The sequence below is a fragment of the Capricornis sumatraensis genome, chromosome 23, assembly GCF_032405125.1.
Source record: "Capricornis sumatraensis isolate serow.1 chromosome 23, serow.2, whole genome shotgun sequence".
Classification (NCBI taxonomy): domain Eukaryota; kingdom Metazoa; phylum Chordata; class Mammalia; order Artiodactyla; family Bovidae; genus Capricornis; species Capricornis sumatraensis.
This window is the reverse complement of record NC_091091.1, coordinates 16399353-16420636: the sequence shown is the minus strand read 5'-3', so window position 1 is coordinate 16420636 and position 21284 is coordinate 16399353. Positions and strand designations below refer to the sequence as shown.

Sequence of the window (21284 nt, the reverse complement as noted above, 5' to 3'; positions counted from 1 at the left end):
ACAACCATTTGCAGAGAGCCAATTATTTTCTGGATAGTGTGCTATTCACACTGTGCGCCTTATTGCTAATTTATACAACAACCTTGCAAGTTAGAACTGTTTATATAACAACCTTGCAAGTTATGCCTCTTTCACCAGTAGGGAACCCAAAGTGCAGAGAAGTTATAGCACTGCCCCGGCCAAGGTCACTGAGGAGTGGAGCCCTGTCAGTGAAACAGGTCCGTGATCTGGGGAAGGACACACCCATGGTCTTCATGGTACCTCCCTACTCTGAAGAAGTTTTTGCACAGTGGCTCCTTGGGAAGGGACTTGGGATGGTGGAAGATGAGATGCATTGAAATTGATGATGTAGCAAATTAAATCAACAGTAGAGCAAAATTAACACTTTAAGAAATTATTATATTCATAATTTTTTAAGTTGTGTCTCAAAGAAATGGACACTGTAGGGTATTTTCCTCCTGAATTATCCAAACAAATCATAATGACAATAAATATTTAGAAGCTATTATGACAATGATTCTGGCAATGCAATTTAGTCATTATGAGAAAGGAAATAAATTTGGGGAAAAAAATGTGAGAAACTTCAACTACTAAAAAAATGGTTAAAAAAAGGGGGGGTTAGAATATAGTATACTTATAAAGGATGTGTGCTATTTAAACACTTTAAAAAACAGCACATTTGGAATTTTTGTTTGTTTGTTTCAAAAAACATACTTCATATTTCCTCTTTTATTACATAAATATCAGTTTAAACTTTTACTGCACTTGAAATTTTAAAAATAAGTCAAACAACCCCAAGCTTTGCCTGTGCCTCGTCAGAAACTGTACCAAATGACCTTTGACCCTTCCATGATCCTCTATCAGCAGAGAAATGTAATCTCTCATGGTGACTTCAAATATCTCTGGGAACTTGTGCTCTTTGTTTACTCAGTGCTTGAGAGGAAAAGACAAAGCCAGAGGAACATTTTGGGTGCAGTGGCAGCTGAATTTACAAAGAACAAGAGATGCAGTGAGTATGATTCTTAGATGGAGTGGTCTTCACATTTGTTCCTATGATGAGGGACATGCAGGCCATGAGGCTCATTGACAGTGAAAGAATTTTATCCCATGATAAGAACAATTTCACTAACTGCAGATATGGTCATACGGTACTCAGGAGATAGAAAGCCAGGACCTGTGAAACTAAACCTACGTGGCCGGGTTCTTTTGTTTCTCTGAAATCTGTTGTTTAGTCTCTAAGTCGTGTCCGACTCTTTTGCAACCCCATGAATATGTAGCCCACCAGGCTCCTCTGTCCATGGGATTTCCCAGGCAAGATTACTGGAGTGGGTTGCCATTGTTGGCTACTTATTCACTCTTATCCTCCTCAACAGAATTTGCTAGCAGATAGGCAGTAGCGGCTGCCAAAAGTTTAAAAACAGTTTACAAGAGAAAATCTAAAATTGAGAAAGTTCTATGATTTTTTTCCTCCTCTGATATGTGAAGAGACCACTGGTTATCTAATTTTTTAATAGCCTAAGACCTCTGTCCCATTCGCAGGGCACAGTATGAAAACTGGGGTTTAAGATAAAGCCTCTGGAAGCATGATCTGCATCCAGACCACCTTTAAAAAAAATGAGGGTTGGGGTTTTAACTTCCCTCTCTAGGTCAAGTTCATCCAAGCTGCTTACTAACATTTAGATGGGTGCCCCAATGCCAGCTGCTTTCCTGTCCTCAGAAATCTTGTACAAGGGAATCTTTCTTCTTAATAAGAGGAGATGAATTTTTCTGACTTCCAGATGTTTATGGATTTCCTGTGTGCCCTCTGCCTTCTGCTGCTCCATTTGGATAAGCTCACTGACAGCACGCCCTAACAAGACACGAGGGCAGCTAAGGGGTTAAGAGCAGGACTTTGGAGGCAGACGAGCTTCCAGAATCAGAATTCTATCCTTTATTAACTGAAATGCACATTTTTGGGGCAATGGTTAAGTTCACTTGTACTTCTAAAAATGGCCAATGGGGGAAACCTCCCCTGAAACTTTGTCCTTGATCTTTGCAGTTTGGGTGGAGACCCACCACCTAGCTTAGGGATGGGCCCATGACATAAGCCCTAGACCAGGGGTCCCCAATCCCCGGGACATGGACTAGCAGTGGTTAGTAACTTGATAGGAACAGGGCCCCATAGCAGGAGGTGAGTGGCAGGTGAGTGAGTGAGCAAAGCTTCATCCGTGTTTACAGCCCTTTCCAATTCCAACTCCTATCAGGTCAGCAGCGGTATAATAAATGTAATGTTCTTGAATCATCATGAAGCCTTCCTCTCTGCCCTCCTCTCCCATCCCTTCCCCCCATGCTGTCTATGGAAAAACTGTCTTCCAGGAAACCAGCTCCGATTGCCAAAAAGATTGGGAACCACTGCCCTAGACTGTCAGAGCATTGCATGTCCTTGATCACAGTGACTGGCTCAGGGATGGGCGAAGATCCAATGAAAAACAAAACTGCTGCTGAAAGTTCTGAAAGAGACTCATACTGCAGCTGAATCTAGAAGCATGTGGCTGGCCTGCTGCAGCTGCCTTGCCACCGTGAAGGAAAAAGGGCCAACACAGTGGTGACCCAGTGAGAGTCAACGGGGGAAAGAGGAAAGCCCTGGATCAAGGTGTATCTGAAACTTGTTTATCTCTTCATTTTTCAACACACAAGTCAATACATTTCTTCTTTGCTTATGCCAATTTCTGCCACTTTCAAAGAAAAGAGTCTTAACTGATACACTCTGAAACCTTGGGCCAATTATTTCATCTCTCTCAGATTGTTTTATGTAAAAATAGGGATAAATCTGCCTACTCACAGAATTATTATGAAGTCATTTAAGATGAAGTATGTAAAATATTTAATACAAATCCTGGTACTTAAAATTAAGTGCTTAATAAATTTTAGCTATTAGTTGTTATGAATATTATGATTATTAATAACTTATGAAGAGAAATGATATGCTCTGAAAAATGATAATATTATGGAATTATCCATATCAGCATCAAAGCAAATAATAATAATAATAAATATTTAGAAGGTACTGTAACAGTGATTTCTGTAACACAGTTTAGTTATTTTGAGACCATTTGCAATACCTGATTAAACAGCATATTTGTTGTATCTTTTGATATCTTTAAATGCTATAAATGATACTGTCTACTCTTACCTGGGAATTTTACTGCTTGGCAATAGATGACAAGGTCAGAAAGCTCTGGTGCAATCTGTCTGCTTTCCTTTTTATTCTGAGGAAGATAAAATTCTTCTCCCAGTTCCATGTCATAAACCTATCAAGGGAACAATGATACTGGTTTACAGGGAAGGTACCGATCAGATCACTTACCTCTGAATCCCCAAAGCTCTTTGTTCCTCTCCTTTGTCATCAGTGTGTTTCACTTACTCTGTCTTATCCATATACACATTCTAACACCTTCCCTAGAGAAAAGCTTTCTGAGAGCAATGGCTGAGTCTAACATTCTTCATCTTCCCGAAGGGCACATAGTTCAGGGTCTTAAATGTAGAACATTTAATGCATATTTGTTGAACAAATAGATGATGGAGTATGTATCTTCTGTGGCTCAAATTTTTGGCATATTTTGTCATTTTGTTCTCCAACAATGTCAGTGCAACTATCGATTTGCTCAGAGTCTAACACTGCGAGGCACTTGAGGACTGGGTCCAGGTATCTCATTTATTTTTCCATTCTTCGTGTCCTCCCTCTGCTAACACTTCCCAATCAGCCCTGTTCATCTTCTTGGTCATCCCAAACAACTTTAAAACTTCTGGCAATTCACTAAAGATACCAGGTTGTCCTCCTGCTCTGAATGCCCTATTTTCATCTGGTTCTCAATTTCATCTTCCAGATGATCTGATAACAATGTGTAATCACTGCTCTTTGTAATTATTTCCAAGCACTGTTGACATGTTTACTTCCATTGCTAAATCACCTCCTGTGCTACCTTAGTGCCTACCACACGCCACACCTCCAGTAGGTACTGGCTGGATGAATAAATGACTTTCTATAAATGACAGAAGGGGGAATTTCTGTCATATCATAACATCACTGTATGGGCTTTGGCATTCAAGGGAAAGTGAGGGGCAAGGTGAAGGGAAGGGATAGGGAGGGAGTGAAATCCTGTCTGAAGCTGGCAAGAATACCATGTCCAAGTGCAATCGAACAGAAACCACTCACTTACCTTTCCTTTGTTGCAAGCAGAGTTATCTGCTTTCTTGATCCTCTTGGGGATTTCTTCATTATACTCAAACTGAAGTTTGTCATTACATGACTTATTTTCAGGTCTGTCTTCTAGAATGTTGTCTGAAAATGAGTTGGCAGGCTTTAGTGAATAAGCACTGAAGCTTCACTTAAGGTTGTGTCTATACATCACTCCAAGAATATCCAGGTACTTGTGCTTATCTGTAAGACTGAGGTGCTGACTACATGTTACCAAAATAATGGCTTAAATTTTAAAATTTTGTTAAATGATATATTCATCTTTGATTGAATGGACTAACTTACCAGGAGTTTTGGTACCATATAGACATAATCTAAATGAGAAAATTCATTTTCATACAGACAATTAGAACTGTGCACAGATTATGGAAGATACCCTGTCAAGAAGCTCTCAGCACACAAGTTTGGGAAAGGTTGAGTGGTTGAATCACTTCCTGATGGTATAGACATGATTTAATCACTCTTACTTAAAAATAAAGCTATTATTTTCTTTTACCTCTAGAAATGTCAAAACCAGAGGGGAAAAAGGCATTGTTATTTGCCATGCAGTTTTCACAAATATACTTAATTGGGAAGTAAAGTTTTCATAATTGTCTATCAATTTATGAAGGGAAAATCTTAAGGTGAGGAATCAAGATAGATTTAAACATTTCCAAAGTATGACAGATAATCTTATACTTTGCTCTTGCTTTGGGATTTCTATTCAAAATGACTTTAAAGGTTTTAGGAAAATAAACATGATTATGTTCTTTTAAAATGACAAACAAGAAAGCTCATTTCTCACCCACAATTTACTATCTCATCAGACCACAAATGCTTAGACCAAAATATCCTTCTATCAAATCAGGGCCATGCAGGCTGCCAAGAAATAAATGAGATCAATCAATTAATGACATTTTTATTCTCATAAGTGTCACATGCGAATCGGACCTAAACAATAAGAAACAGAATGCCGACATTCATGCAGTTAAAATGCCAGGTTCAAATGGCTTTACCTTCCTGACTGTTAGGAGCGGGAGAAGCAGTAAGGACGTCTGCTACAGAAAAACAGAATCAGAAAGGGGATAACAGTAAGGAAATTAAGGCCAAAAGCCAGATAAAATTAAATTAAGGTATGAAGTAAAGCACAAATAACAACAGCTTAAATTACAAGATAAATGAAATAAGAACTCTTCCACTGATTTAATAGTTTGACTATTAAGGGATGCAAAGACTAGCAAGAGAAGAACTGCAAACATTGTTGACATTAATCATGCTGCCACATTCACACTACATATTTTCAGTTACTGATGGTCCTAACAGTCTGCAAAACACTTCATGTTGAATGGTTAGAAATTGATTGTTAGAATCACACAATCATTAGACTTCATATATATGAAGTCACAGAATGTCTATATAAAGTTGTAAATTCAAATCTATAGTGCATGTTCAACGCTAGTTAAGATGTACAGCAAGGTTGGGGAAAAATTAATTGATGTTGCTTTAATAAAATTTAATTGAATAAATATTCATTAAGAACTTACTGGCCAAAAGGCAGAGTAGTACTTCCTGAAATAAATGAGCCTCATTTGCAACTTCCTTTAGATTTTCTGGAAGTAATTTTCAGATAGTTCCCAGGAACTGTCACAGTTTTATAGCCAAAAAAAGGTTTTAGAGAAATTTGCTCATTTTATATATGTGAAAACTGAGGACTAGAGCTGTCACCAGAGATAAACTGGGCTACCTAGGTGAATTTTCAGCCTGACTTGCTTTGAATGGATTCAGAAAAGTGAAAGTGAAGGTGTTAGCCAACCAGTTGAGTCTGACTCTTTGTGACACTATAGACTATAGCCCGGCAGGCTCCTAAGTCCATGGAATTCTCCAGGCAAGAATACTGGAGTGGGTTACCATTCTCTTCTTCAGAGGATCTTCCCACAGCTTTTGAGCAATAGGATATAAGAAATGATCTTGACTCCTTCCTGTTATCACCCTTTTTCAGTCTCCCAATTAGAGAATATGCCCTTTGTGTTAACTGACAGGATTTCAGGTCCGTTTTTAGGTGATGGTATGAAGCAGTCAGGGCTTCCCAGGTTGCTCAGCTGGTAAAGAATCTGCCTGCAATGCAGGAGACCCCAGTTCAACTCCTGGGTCAGGAAGTTCCCCTGGAGAAGGGAAAGGCTACCCACTCCAATATTCTCGGGCTTCACTGGTGGTTCAGACGGTAAAGAATCCACCCAAAGACCTGGGTTCGATCCCTGGGCTAGGAAGATCCCCTGGAGGAGGGCATGGTAACCCACTCTAGTATTCTTGCCTGGAGAATCACCATGGACAGAGGAGCCTGGCTGGCTACAGTTCTTGGGATCACAAAGAGCCAAACACGACTGAGCGGCTGAGCACATGGAGCAATCAACTACTACTAAGGACAATTATTCAATGGACAGAGACTAGGATTATATTTGGGGGTGGAAACAGATTAGACTGCAGCTGCTGACCATGATGGAGGCTCACGGAAACATGACTAGACAATCATGCTGCCTGAGAAGCGGATATCTGGAGGAGGCTTGGCTGTCGTTTCTTAAGATTTTTTTTGATGTAGGCCATTTTCAAAGTCTTTAGTAAATTTGATACAGCACTGCCTCCGTTCCATGTCTTGGCTTTTTGGCCATGAGGCATGTGGGATCCCAGCTGACCAGGGATGGAACCTGCATGCCCTGCAATGAAGACCAAGTTCCAGCTCCTGGACTTCCATGGACATCCCTTGGCTGCAGTCTTAATGCAAGTGGTAAATGGTTGCTGGTCTGGGTATATCTACACTTTAACAAAACAATGAGAAGTAGTATAGTCTACATTTAAATGTTTAAGTAAACAGGAACTTCGGCATTTTTTTTCCATGACTACATATTTGTCTTTCAGATGTTGCCAAAATTAAAACAATCTATCAGCAGCAGTGGTACCTGAGGAAGCATTTTGTAATCTCTAGCAGAGATACGAATTTAGTCCAGATGAAATACACCTGAAACCTAATTCTCTTGTAAGAAGAGCCCTTCACCTGGAAAACAGGGGTAGGTAATATCATTCCTGTGATTTTTTGTAGTGTTCCATTAGTCTTCACTCGTGTTGTTTTATCTTTTTGGTGGGGCCAGAAGGAAATGTCTGGTTGGCTTAATAATGTGAGAACCAGGGTAGAAGGGCAGGTGCAGAAGGGGAATGATGCTTCATTTTTTTCCATACTCTTGCAAAATAAGAGTGAAAGCAGTGAAGAGAAGCATGGGAACTCGATGCTGCCCCCTGCAGGTGATTCAGGAGTTGGAAAAGATTTAACCACCATCTTCAAAAATCCCATGGACAGAGGAGCCTGATAGACTACAGTCCCTGGGGTTGCAAAGAGTCGGACACGACTGGGCGACTTCACTTTCTTTCTAAGAATGTGGTCACTCTGCTGTAATTCTACCTCCTTCTCTGGAAACCAATTTAGGAACAACTCCTGTGCTGCTTTCCACATCCTCTTCTTTCCTTTAGTAATGGCTCTGGTGTCTGACGGCGTCCCTGCTGGCTCAGAGGTTAAAGCGTCTGCCTCTAATGCGGAAGACCTGGATTCGATCCCTGGGTCAGGAAGATCCCTTGGAGAAGGAAATGGCAACCCCACTCCAGGATTCTTGCCTGGAGAATCCCATGGACGGAGGAGCCTGGTGGGCTACAGCCCATGGGGTTGCAAAGAGTCGGACACGACTGAGCGACTTCACTTCACTTCACTTCTCTGGTGGCTGACAGAATCCCTTTCTTTGCTTGGTCCTCCTTGCTAAGTGACAGGATTCCAGAAACCCTTAGATAATATTACAACAATCTGTATTGCTTGTCTATGGAGTGCCAGACTTATTTTGGAAAAAAAAAAAAAAAAAAAGACATCAAAAAACCCGGTAGAAAAACCACCTAAGTGTGCTTCCCTGCGTACAGTGTCGTGTTGGCTCTCTTACCATCAGAGAGGGATTCATAATCATAATCGTATTCATCCTCTTCATCTTCCTCTTCCTCATTATTAGCAGGTGGGGAGTTGGCATTGCTACCATTATAAGCCTGAGCTTGCATGGATGCTAGCTGATGAGCCTGTAAGATATCAATAATTAAAGACTGCAGATACCCACCTACGAAAACTTTCATTAATGGTTTTCAAAAGGACTACCCAATGCTTACCATAGTCCTAAACAGTGGCTTAACCTATTTTGATTATCTGGGGGGAAAAAACCCAAAACTCTACATTCACTTAAAATACCACATCAATACTTAGGCAAATGTTAACATCTTCGCAGGAGGAATCCAGGAACTTTTAGCAAACTATCACAAGGAATTGGAATCCAAGTCCCTGAGGACTACTTCCCTCCTTCCCAGGAGACACCTGGGTGCTTCAGAGAACCATCAATCCTGAATGATGGGGAAGTAAGTCAGCCCACCCATTTTGAAAGAGAAAATCTCTGCTAAAAAACTGTTCCCCGCTTCTTAAAATACTATCTAAAGCGTTTTGACATTGAGAGAAATGTTAGAATTCCTATGGATGAGAAAAAAGAATAGTTGATTTTAAATAAAATTCCTTGAACAGTATAAAGTTTTTTCAACAAATAAAGTTTTATCAACTTTTTAAAAAAGTTTTTATCTGAACCATCAGTCAGATTCACAAAATAGGCTTAGAAGTTTCTGGAAAGTTGATGTGTGCTATCAGGAAGGTCATGTGCCTCTACATTTGAGTAGAATTACTGTGAGGAAATAACACAGGACACAAGAATAAATAAAAATCTGGGGGCCAAGCATAAGGAAATAGTCCAAAATACAGGCAAAGTTATTTGCATGAATTAAAAACAGGAAACAATCTAAAAGTCCAACAATAGAGGAACTAAGTCGCGCAAGTATAGACATATATATATACTTGTAAGTATAAGCATATACATCTATGTGAGTATATACATATATCTATGCAAATATATGTAATTCTATATCCTTTGTTTAATACCTATGCATTAATACCTTTATGTCTCTATATAATGATTATAATTATATAAAATGTCATGAATAAAAGGCTAAATTTTAACTGTTAATACATCAGGCACAGATCCCTTGGGCAGTCTGGTAGATAAGATCCCTTCTCAGAATATTTTAAATGCATAGAATAAAATATATAAGATTACAAAGGAAAAAAGGAATGTTGACTATAGTTATCAAATGTTAAAAAGACAAATCAGTGCTATAGGAAAATATGCTTCTTTATTAACACAGTGAAAAATATATAATGGTAGGTCATGTAATGCTTGTGAAATAGTGATGAGCATAAATAATTCTTGGAGATCATGGCAGCAACTCATATAATATGAAAAACCTGTGATTTCTATTGCTGACAAAGACATACTTTGTCAACTTTATTCTGGTGTGTTTCTTATATTTATAATCAGAGGAAAGGCTAAATTTTAGCTACAAGTTAGTGAAAATTAAGATGTAATTTTTGTTTTTCTCAGGAATTCTCTGGAGGCCCAAGTGATTAGGTCTCTGTGCTTCCACTGCAAGGAGCATGGGTTCGATCCCTGGTTGGGGAACTATTAATAAGATCCTGCAAGCTGCGTGGTGTGGCCAAAAAAGAAAAAAATGAATTTTTCATCTAACTTCATGGGCCTCCTGAATTCTATCCATAGATACTGTTAAGGTTAAGAATCCCTATGATACAGGTTGTGTTTGGCTTCAGAATTAAGTGTATTTTACAATAATTCTTCCTTAAGCTTCCTGAAATGTGATTATATTATATTTATAATAAAATATATACATAAGGAAGATAGGATTTAGGCTATGTCAATATCCAGATAAATCTTTTACAATGCAGTCCACCCCAGATAACTGAACATGGCCTAAGCTCAAAATTTTTATGGAACACTAGCTCCATGGGTGTTAACAGCTGTTATATAAAAGAATGACAATTACAGTAACCACACAACACAATAGAAGTTTAAAAACAACATCTTACAGAAACTAAAACACATTCCTACTACAGAGTTTCTCAGAGCCTTCATTAAATATGCTAAAGGGCATCACGGTTCTTCAAAGATCTCCAGTGCAGCATTTCCCACGCTTATTTAACTGGGAATTTTTTTTTTTTCCAGAGTGTCTCATAGGATTAGCGTTCTTTCAAACTTTGGGAAATATGCTCCAGGCACAAGTGACGCACAGAAGCAAGTCTATCTGTCCTGGATAAGCAAATAGCCTCCAAACAGTAAACACACAGGGTGGAGCCAAGTATCATGAATGGCAATGCCAAGAGCTGGGAAGCGCCGCCCCCCCCCCACCCCCCCCCGCCCCAGGGCAGAAAGTTGGGAGAACCAGGAAGGGGAGAGCTGCCATTCAAAGTTTCATCACCAGGTATCAGAAAGCGGAGTGTCAAAGTCCCATCAACTTGCAGGTACTTCCCCCAGTGCAGGAAGTATGGGATGGGTGGCCCAATGACAGTCAAGAGCTGACTTCCTTATTCTTTGCAATATCCTACTTATTTTAGGACAGAAGAACAGGATCTCAGCCCCTGATAAAAGCAATTCAGATATAAGTCAGAGGGTCAGAGGTAGGGATCAGGTGAAGAGACTGGCTCAGATGGGCCCAGGCAGGAGCCATGTCTCCCTGGGTTTGTTCCTCCAGCCCCTGGCACAGCACCTGGCACCGAGAGCAAATTGTCTGAGTCTAGCAGGTTGGAATTCAGAAGACCAAGGGTTCAGAAATCTGGCTGTGAGTCAGCCTGTCCTTGCTGAGGGTGAGGTCTTTGAACAGAAAGGACTCAGACGCTCTACGTTAGGGATGGTTCTGAGCACACTGGAGCTCTAGGCAGGCATTACTCAGCCCCATGTGAACCCAGATCACCAGGTCTGGACCCACAACCTGTCAGGCAACTGAAAGGCCTTGACAATATGACTGTCAACATGTTAGTCACTCAGTCATGTCCAACTTTTTGCAACCCCGTGGACTGCAGCTTGCCAGGCTCCTCTATCCATGGGATTCTCCAGGCAAGAATACTAGAATGGGTAGCCATTCCCTTCTCCAGGGCATCTTCCCAACCCAGGGATTGAATCTGGGTCTCCTGCATTGCAGGCAGGTTCCTTTCCATCTGAGCCACCAGGGAACTCCCTGGAAAATGACGGGGGCCTGGAACTGTGCTTAAAACACTGATAATGGGATTACATTGTCCCATTTTTTCCAAAAGGAGGAAGAAGTAAGTTGTGGAAGTCAAATGGTAGGAAATGTCAAGGTGATACCTGACAAAGTCTCAGAATGGATTATTTGGTTGTGAGAACACATAAAATAGGCAACTAGAAAGAAGTAGAACGAGTTTACTAAGAACGACTCTCCCACACAGGAACCTGCTTAGACCTTCTGGGTGAGGTAACTCACTTTGTGGGAAATAACAGATTAGCAGCATTTTCCAACTTTCAGGTTGGTAAAAATTATTTCTAAGTAAACAGATCACCAGGACTTCCTTATGGCAATTCTGATTTCATCAGGCAGATCTGGGACCCAAGATTCTGTGTCTTTGAAAGTGCCCTAGTGATTCTTTCTTTCTTTATTTGACTGCACTAGGTCTTAGCTGCAGCACACAGCATCTTTAGCTGTGGCATATGGGATCTAGTTCCCTAACCAGAGATTGAGCTACTCAGTCCTCCTGAATTGGGAGTGCAGAGTCTTAGCAACTAGACCACCAGGGTGGTCCCTGCCCCAGTGGTTCTTATCAATGTATCCTGACTTCTGAACTGCCTTTGACAAGGTCTTTCCTAAAGACTTGAATCAGAATCCTGCCTCTGCCACTGTGAGCTGGGAGGCTTGGAGAAAGACTCATAGATGGCTAGACCTTAATTTCTATTCTATAAAGAAAGAGGTTGAACCAGATTCTGCAGAAATGTGGGTTTCAGAGAACAGAGAACCAGATAGGAGGGACAATCACTTAAACTCCAGGGATGTCCTGCAAGAAGGGCCACAGGGCTCTCCACTGGGCCGTCTGGCTCAAGGGCAATCTGGGCGAAGGCACAGTTTGGAAAACTGCTAATAAATACATTGGATGACTAATGTAAAAACCCACGGGGAACCTTACATGCTGTAATAACATACTCAAACCAAGAAGAGAAAATTTAATAGCGGTAAATGTGAGGCTCCTGCTATGAGGAAGGTTAACATTAATTGTAAACCTGGAAATATGGGGAGACTAGACATAAGTTTAGTCCTGTGAAAACAACTGAACTGTTTGTTTTCCACAAACTCAACATGGGCCTGGTAGGTGTTAAAGAATTTGAATAGCGAGAACAGTCTGAGGTTGTATTAACTGAGGTTTAAAGTTCAGATTAAGAGAGGTGATGCTTACACTGTTCATGAGTTGACAGACCCTGAGCATGGACTTAGTTCTGGAAATCATGTTTTAAGATGGACAAATTCAAGCATATCCACAAATGTAAGAATATCAAAATAGTCTTAATGGAAGAGTCATATCCTGTGAGGCACTGTTGACACAACAGGAACATTTAGCTTGGAGAAGAGAAAAGCTGGTGAGAAGACACACGTTGGCTTTCAAGATGTGCAATTAGTCTGCGCAGCTGCAGAGGAAAGTTGTGCCAAAGAGTAGGAGGAACAGGAAGGAAGATTCGGGCTCCACATACAGAAGACTTTTGCAACAACACAATCTATTCATTAGTGGAATGGACACTGTGTACGTCACTGCAAAGAACAGGAAAGGCAGCAGCTACAAGAACATCCAACTATGTCTTGAAGACCATAGAGCAGAGGGCAGCGGCATCTGCTTGGCACTGAGATGTGGGCCGTAGTTTCTGGATAAAGAAAGCAAAGTGGAGGAACAGTACTGCCAAAGAAAAAGTGCCTTGTATGTTGGGGAGTCGGTTTCTGCTGCAGAATTTGAGGAGGGCCAGGCATAAGCATACACATGCTAACATTTTAGTCAAATGGCTTCAAAATAAAGCCCATCTGCATAGGTCTCATGGCTTCTGGAAGCCAAGTAAATGCAGCAGCTTTGGGGAGTGCAGATCTGGACAAAGGCAGACCTAGTGGACGTCTCAAACTGGTGCCACTTAGCGCTGACCTCACCTCCAGACCAGACTTGTTTGGCTGATGCAGCGTTTTAAGGATTTTTAATTAGGGTTGCTCATTCATGAAGCCATGTGCACTCCCTTGCCCTCCTCGCCACTTCCCTACTGTTATATATCCAGCTGGCTCTTGTGTTTATGTTTCCTGGTTGGCCCCTGAAGGTGGCTGCTTTTGCAACTCTTGGCCCAGAGCTGTGCATGCTGGTCAAACTGGGCAATGTGCACCTCCAGGGTGCATGAAGACTTCTAGGAACACGCAGGTTTGGATCTTTAAAAGAACCCAATCTCCAGACTCAAGACTTTTCAACATGTTTGGGCACTCTTTTAAAAACAGGCTTGCCTGAGAACAAGCTTGTGGTTGGCTAATATTTCCTTCCCACCTTCTCTTCATGATTGTTCTTCTCACTTCACAAAAAACGAGCAGAACTCTCACTGATCAAGCAACAATCTTACAGTGATACAGGAGATGAGGTGAAAAATCATTCCAGGCAATAAAAAGAACATTTGAGGATGCAGAGCTCCTGAGAGAGTCTTAAGAAATGAAAGAAGGGGGCATCTTATTTCATCCAGGCAGGAAACACATTCAAGGTTGCATGTCTTGTCTATCATCTATCTGTATCTATCTCTCTATCTACCCTTATTCCCTTCCTTTCCTCTGTCTGTCTATCCATCTACCTTGGAATTAAAATTCAGAAGTGAGATGTGCATCAGAGGGATGATAATATAATGTTTATGTGAATAAAAAAATAAAGCCAGACCTTCTTTGATCAAATGTAAGTCTGACTGGGCTGATTTATTTGACAAGTATTGTTTTTGTATGTTACATTTGTATATAATTTATGTTATCTATTATATATTTATACAAAATAAATACTATTCTCCTCCTGTTGGGGGCTGAGGTTTATGCAGCAACTCTTGGCTGTGGTAAGTTTCAAACGTGGTGTTTCAGGGCCAACAGTGCCCTCCTAAATAGGGCAAATAGTTTTGGCAGCTGTCATTCTGTGCAATGAGTAAGTGCAACCTGGCATATGGACTCACTGGTCCTGGACCTGAACTTTTTCACACATCCTTGGGCAGAGGGCCCTGCTATACAGGCAAGTTGAGCTCTGAGTATAGATGTCATGAATGAAGCAGATACAGAAGTGCCTTGGGGTCCACATACGACAGTGATACACTGTGCCAGCTTCCACAGGGCTAGGACCACAGAGCTGCTGCTACTTGGGGTCTACTACTGACCTCAGGGGTTACAACCCCATGTTCAAGTGCTCCACAGGGGCAGGGACTCTTTCTAAAGGGGACTCCAGTGACCACTGAGAGGTTGAGAATTGTGAAGCCCAGGTCCAGAGATAAAGGTCACACATTATTCTGCCCAAAATAAATTAAATAATGAGGTGCATTCTATATCAATTTTTCAAAATAAAATTTTAGGTGAGTGGGAAGAGTATTTATCAGTCTATTAAAACAAAAGCCAAAACTCAAATATATCATTCAAGAAAAAGGAATCTCCAAAAACTGGTTACCTGGCTGAAAGTTAGAATGACATCAATTTCTTTGTTCTGGGCACGCAGCATCCCTGTAACCTCTTTAACAAGAGCATACCTTTTGCTTTAAGATATCCACCGGTGTCTGATGGGCTTTTAATTTCTTATTTTTGAGAAGCACTTTCCTTCTGAGTTGGTCAGGCGAGGGGAGCATTGGATCATCTGAGAAATCACTCTCAAATAAGAATTTAGCCACCAGTTTTTCTCCAAACACAGTCTGAAACAATAAAGGAAAACACATCATTAGTGACTTTTGTCTATACTTGAATCACTTGGCTAGATATTTCAGCCCAATGGCATTCCTCTAAAAATCCCAGGAAGAGGAGCTAGGAAAGAAGTTGTATCCGTGTATCCCCACCCTCTGCATAGCTTCTTAGTGGAAAGAAGGGAGGTAGTTAGAAACCACGAAGAGGGTTTGAGGCCACTCTCCAGAGGGCAGCTCTAACTGTTTAGGAAAATACTCTGGGGTATGATGTACAAAAGAAGAAAAAGAGATTCAGTCAGAGGATGTGGTTTGTAGAATATGGACTGTTCCAGAAGTGGGCACAGGATACAAACCTTGAAGAAGGTGGGAAGTTGGGACAAAATGAAAGCTAACAGGGAGAATTTGTCACCATTTGGTATAAAGAACCACAGATGCCATTCTCACAAAGGTTTCCTGAGCGCTGGTCTCCAAAGGGACATTTGTGTCCCCCAGGGAGGTGGGTGTAGGGAAGTGCAGGATGACCCCCTGGGGTGAGGGTAGAAAATATGGCAGTTTCTATTTCTAGTTGTCTTTTTTTTTTATGAAAACAAAACAAAAATGGAAGATTATTAGTGCTTAATGTACAGACTGAAAATGGGACCTTCAGTCTATGTCAGGGGCTGTTCATAAAGGTGCCTGCAGGACTGGGAGGGCTCTCCACTTACGCAGAGGGACCAAAGGTGTGTCCCTCCCATCTTTGTTTGGTACCAGCTTATTGAGATGATCACAGTTTGGGTGCCATGGTGACCACTGTGGTTAATTTCGCAAAAAGATTTTTCCTTAAAATATTTTGTAACTAGATGAAAAGTGATTATGAAAATCCTTTACAACATACAAAAGCTCACACTTTATATAAAGAAAATGCACTTAGTCAAAGAAAGTGGAGTCGCTCAGTCGTGTCTGACTCTTTGCGATCCCGTAGCCGGCCAGGCTCCTTCCATGGAATTTTCCAGGCAAGGATACTAGAGTGGTTGTCATTTCCTTCTCCAGGGGGTATTCCTGACCCGGGGATCGAACCTGGGTCTGCAGGCAGACTCTACCGTGTGAGCCACCAGTGAAGCCCACTTAGTCAAAGGAGTATGCAATTTTCTTTAAAAAAAAAGTATCCTAAAATTTCTGACTTTTTCTGTGCTGTACTTTGCTACCAAATGATGACAATTATAAAATCACTATTAGTCTGTTCCTATACAATAAGTGTAACGTTTTAACACTGATGGAGAAAGCAGTTGCTTTTTAGATAAAATTTGTGTTCTGGAAAGAGTAAAGACAGCTGTCTAAAGATATTTCTTTTGTGATGTGATCTTGTTGTAGGAAACAATGTATTTTAACATAAACACTAATGTATGCACAGTCAAAAAACTTGGAAACAGATTTTCTAATGGTTACAAAATCCTCTAAACGAAGGATTTTAGTGGAGTTTGAACTTATCTGTTAAAAATATAAAAGTGAAAGTGTTAGTTGCTCAGTTGTGTCTGACTTTTTGCAACCCCATGGACTGTAGCCTGCCAGACTCCTCTGTCCATGGACTTCTCCAGGAAAGAATACTGGAGTGGGTCACAATTCCCTTCTCCAGGGGATCTTCCTGACCCAGGGATTGAACTCTCATCTCCTGCATTGCAGGTAGATTCTTTACTGTCTGAGCCACCAGGGAAGTCCCCAAATATAAAAATATATAAAGGCAAGACCTTTACATACAAATTCTCTAGCCAAATTCCAACAAGAACCTTTGCCTCATTAACGGAATTGAGAAATGAGTACCGTGATTTAACAAGTGCAGTTAATGACAACCCTTTTCCATCTGCATTCAGGTATCTTTGTAAGGCATCTTTATCAGCTACTATAACACAAGCTGGAATCAAGATTGCCAGGAGAAATATCAATAACCTCAGATATGCAGATGACACCACCCTTATGGCAGAAAGTGAAGAGGAACTAAAAAGCCTCTTGATGAAAGTGAAAGTGGAGAGTGAAAAAGTTGGCTTAAAGCTCAACATTCAGAAAATTAAGATCATGGCATCCAGTCCCATCACTTCATGGGAAATAGATGGGGAAACAGTGTCAGACTTTATTTTTCTGGGCTCCAAAATCACTGCAGATGGTGATTGCAGCCATGAAATTAAAAGACGCCTACTCCTTGGAAGAAAAGTTATGACCAACCTAGACAGCATATTGAAAAGCAGAGACATTACTTTGCTGACTAAGGTCTGTCTAGTCAAGGCTATGGTTTTTCCTGTGGTCATGTATGGATGTGAGAGTTGGACTGTGAAAAAGGCTGAGGGCCGAAGAATTTCTGCTTTTGAACTGTGGTGTTAGAGAAGACTCTTGAGAGTCCCTTGGACTGCAAGGAGATCCAACCAGTCCATTCTGAAGGAGATTAGTCCTGGGATTTCTTTGGAAGGAACAATGCTAAAGCTGAAACTCCAGTACTGTGGCCACCTCATGCGAAGAGTTGACTCATTGGAAAAGACTCTGATGCTGGGAGGGGTTGCGGACAGGAGCAGAAGGGGACGACAGAGGATGAGATGGCTGGATGGCATCACTGACTCGATGGATGTGAGTCTGAGTGAACTCTGGGAGTTGGTGATGGACAGGGAGGCCTGGCGTGCTGTGATTCATGGGGTCACAGGGTCGGACACGACTGAGTGACTGAACTGAACTAAACTGAATAGCTATGAAAGATAAATACTGAAATAATAAACTAAACTTAAAACCAGACATGCAAGTCAGCAATCATAAAAGTTTCAAAAATAATGAGGTGTATTCAATCACATTGTTCCCACTAAAAATTTAGATAATAAATAGTCCTAATTTTTTTAATGATAGCAAAAGGTTTTTGTATCATTAATAAATAATAGCATTAAAATTCTATGCTTTACTTTCATCCTTTCTGTTACCCTCTTTTATATTTTATTTTTTCATGTTTTAATTAATATATGAAATATTTTAATAAGTAGGATATGTATATAATTTATGAATAAGTCAATATACACAATAGGAATACATGGCATATTTTACTGATAGAGGTATGCAATCAAAAAAGTTTAGAGGGTTTCTCTGATGGCTCAGTGGTAAAGAATCCACCTGCAATGTAGATGTGAGTTTTCTTCCTGGGTTGGGAAGACCCCACATGCCTCAGAGAAACAAAGCCCATGTGCCACAATTATTGAGTCACACTCTAGAGCCCCGGAGCCAAAATTATTGACCCCACAGGCCTAATCTACTGATGCCCTTGCAGCCTAGAACCTGTGCTCAACAAAAAGTAAAGCCACCACAATGAGAAGCCCGCACACTGCAACTGGAGAGTAGACCCCACTTGCTAACTGGAGGAAACCTGGCACACAAAATAAATAAATAGCATTATTTTTAAAAAGTTTCAGTTCATTCAGTTCAGTTCAGTTGCTCAGTCGTGTCTGACTCTTTGCGACCCCATGAATCGCAGCACGCCAGGCCTCCCTGTTCATCACCAACTCCCGGAGTTCATTCAAACTCACGTCCATCGAGTTAGTGATGCCATCCAGCCATCTTATCCTCTGTCGTCCCCTTCTCCTCCTGTCCCCAATCCCGCCCAGCATCAGAGTCTTTTCCAATGAGTCAGCTCTTCGCATGAGGTGGCCAAAGTACTGGAGTTTCAGCTTTAGCATCATTCCTTCCAAAGAATACCCAGGACTGATCTCCTTTAGAATGGACTGGTTGGATCTCCTTGCAGTCCAAGGGACTCTCAACAGTCTTCTCCAACACCACAGTTCAAAAGCAGAAATTCTTTGGCACTCAGCTTTCTTCACAGTCCAACTCTCACATCCATACATGATTACTAGAAAAACCATAGCCTTGACTAGATGGACCTTTGTTGGCAAAGTAATGTCTCTGCTTTTCAATATGCTCTCTAGGTTGGTCATAACTTTCCTTCTAAGGAGTAAGTGTCTTTTCATTTCATGGCTGCAAATCACCATCTGCAGTGATTTTGGAGCCGAGAAAAATAAAGTCTGACACTGTTTCCACTGTTTCCCCATCTATTTGCCATGAAGTGATGGGACCAGATGCCATGATCTTAATTTTCTGAATGTTGAGCTTTAAGCCAACCCTTTCACTCTCCTCTTTCACTTTCATCAAGAGGCTTTTTAGTTCCTCTTCACTTTCTGCCATTAGAGACCATCATTCTAAATGATGGCAAAGAAAAGGCAATACGAAAGGCTAATTCATTTTGTTGGCATTAGTTTTGTATTTGGGAACATTTTCTTGTCTCCATGCCCCTCTCTGCCACTGACAGCCATATTCCCATAAATGCCTCTACCAGTGGAGGAAGGGGGGGAGAGTTTACTTTAAATCTGTTTGCATTATAGTTTTTTTGCATAAGGAAGAGCTGGGTGCTAACAGCAATTGTTGTGGCCAGTCTAACCTCTTTGCCAACATGGATTTCTGTATCTGAAGTTAGGCCACAAGAAGATTTGACTTCTTTGCCCTTAAATATTTTCAGCTTTTTTATATATAACTGACAGAGGACATCCTGTGATTCCAAAAGTGTTGGAGAGTTGGTCTTCTTTTACCTCTGAAGGCTTTCTAGAAATTGCCAGAAGAGCACAGAAGAATACTTCAGTCACTAGCTGAAAAGATGAACCACTCAAGAGAGAGCCCCAAGCTCACAGGGGCATCCCCATTTCTCAGGTCTGAGGGATCTAACTATGCATGTTTTACAGCTGAGGTCCAGCTGTGGTGTGGTGGCTCAACAATAGTCAAACAAGACAAAGACCAAGCCACCATCCTGTCAGTTAGCTGATACCTTACCTTGAAAATTTCTGCCATTTTTCGTTGCTGAGGCAATGAACAGTGGTTCTCAATCGATATGATGATGGGCAGGTCAGAGTTGATGAAGGCACTGCGATCGATGGCTTCAACCACTTCCTGTGAGGGCCAAAAAGTCTCATCAGAGCTCAGATATCTGCCCAGGGTGTCAGGAAGCAAGGTACTAATAACCACAGAAAGCATCTAACTTGGTGTATGCAGAAGACTCTGGCCAAAGTGGTTTCTATCTTTTTAAATATATTTTCAAGTTAAGCAATACAATAGGTTATTTTCTATAAAGACATTAAACTATTCATATTAACTATTGTTCACATACTCTGAGGAACAGTTATCAGTATTGTCAATTTAACAAATCAATATATATATATTGAGTATATTATAGATAAGATACTTTGTTTTAGTTACAGTATCAAAAATAATGATCCATAAGATACTTTCCTGCTTTCAAGGAGTTTACAATCAAATCTACTTGGGGCAATAAGACATATATCACCTATATTTATGTATGTACATAAACACAGTTATCAATCCCTCCTTTCCTCAGCATAATGCACAAAAAGTTTAAAGATGGCTGAATAGGAAAATGAGTTGAAGAGAAAATATATTTTAGCCATTATCTTCACATATAAGACAAAAATAGTAATATTCCTTCTCAGTCCAGTTACAGTTCAGAAAAAAAAAATGATGCCACAGCCAAAGACCCTCTGATTGAGGTTTATAATTGCACAATGAACAAATAAACTACCTAGAAACTGACATCATAATACAATGAGACCAGTCTTCCTGGGTGACCAATCCCCTGAGGTGGAATCAGTTCTCATTACTTTATAATGTTATTTCATCCTCTCCAGACACACGATGTTGGCCTTTGTCAGCAGAACACCAGGAAAAATGATCTTAATTCTTACAGCAAGAGAACAACTCCTGCCTTTTATATATCATTTTATGATACAAAAATTGCAATAACATTATTACATGATAACTAATTTAAGGTAATGGCTACTAAACTTTGGTTGAATGGAAATCTAAGGAGAGTTTTAGATCAACTCCCAGAAAAACGAACATGTGCACATCTACCCACAATTTGGACAAGTCTTAAGCCCCAGGATAAGAACCCCCAGCCTAAGGTATAACTTGGAAGAGTCACTTATTTAAATGATGAATGAAGATAATGACTCTCTGTGATCTGATCTAAAGTTATGAAGCATTACCTTGAAGGGGATCTTGGTTGTCAGGGTGTGTCCATGATAAATGATGGGCATTCCATCATCTCCGTCCCAGCAGTCCAACTCTACACTCCTACAGCCTTGCAGGAGGACCTGTGGGATCAATGAGTGAATCCACCCCAGATGAGCAAATGGAGATAAAGCCTCAAATTA

At 40.7% G+C, this 21284-nt stretch overlaps 1 protein-coding gene across 1 annotated transcript in view; it reads right to left on the bottom strand.

Moving 5' to 3' along the window:
* PLCE1 (phospholipase C epsilon 1) overlaps positions 1-21284 on the bottom strand; it is a 329527-nt gene that overhangs the window by 30674 nt on the left and 277569 nt on the right. The window contains exons 16-21 of the mRNA XM_068961526.1: positions 21117-21224; positions 19888-20004; positions 14920-15078; positions 8191-8320; positions 4200-4321; positions 3173-3290 (exon numbers count right to left, since the gene is read on the bottom strand). Of these exons, the coding sequence (XP_068817627.1) occupies positions 3173-3290; positions 4200-4321; positions 8191-8320; positions 14920-15078; positions 19888-20004; positions 21117-21224 (754 nt within the window). The remainder of the gene's footprint in view (positions 1-3172; positions 3291-4199; positions 4322-8190; positions 8321-14919; positions 15079-19887; positions 20005-21116; positions 21225-21284) is intronic.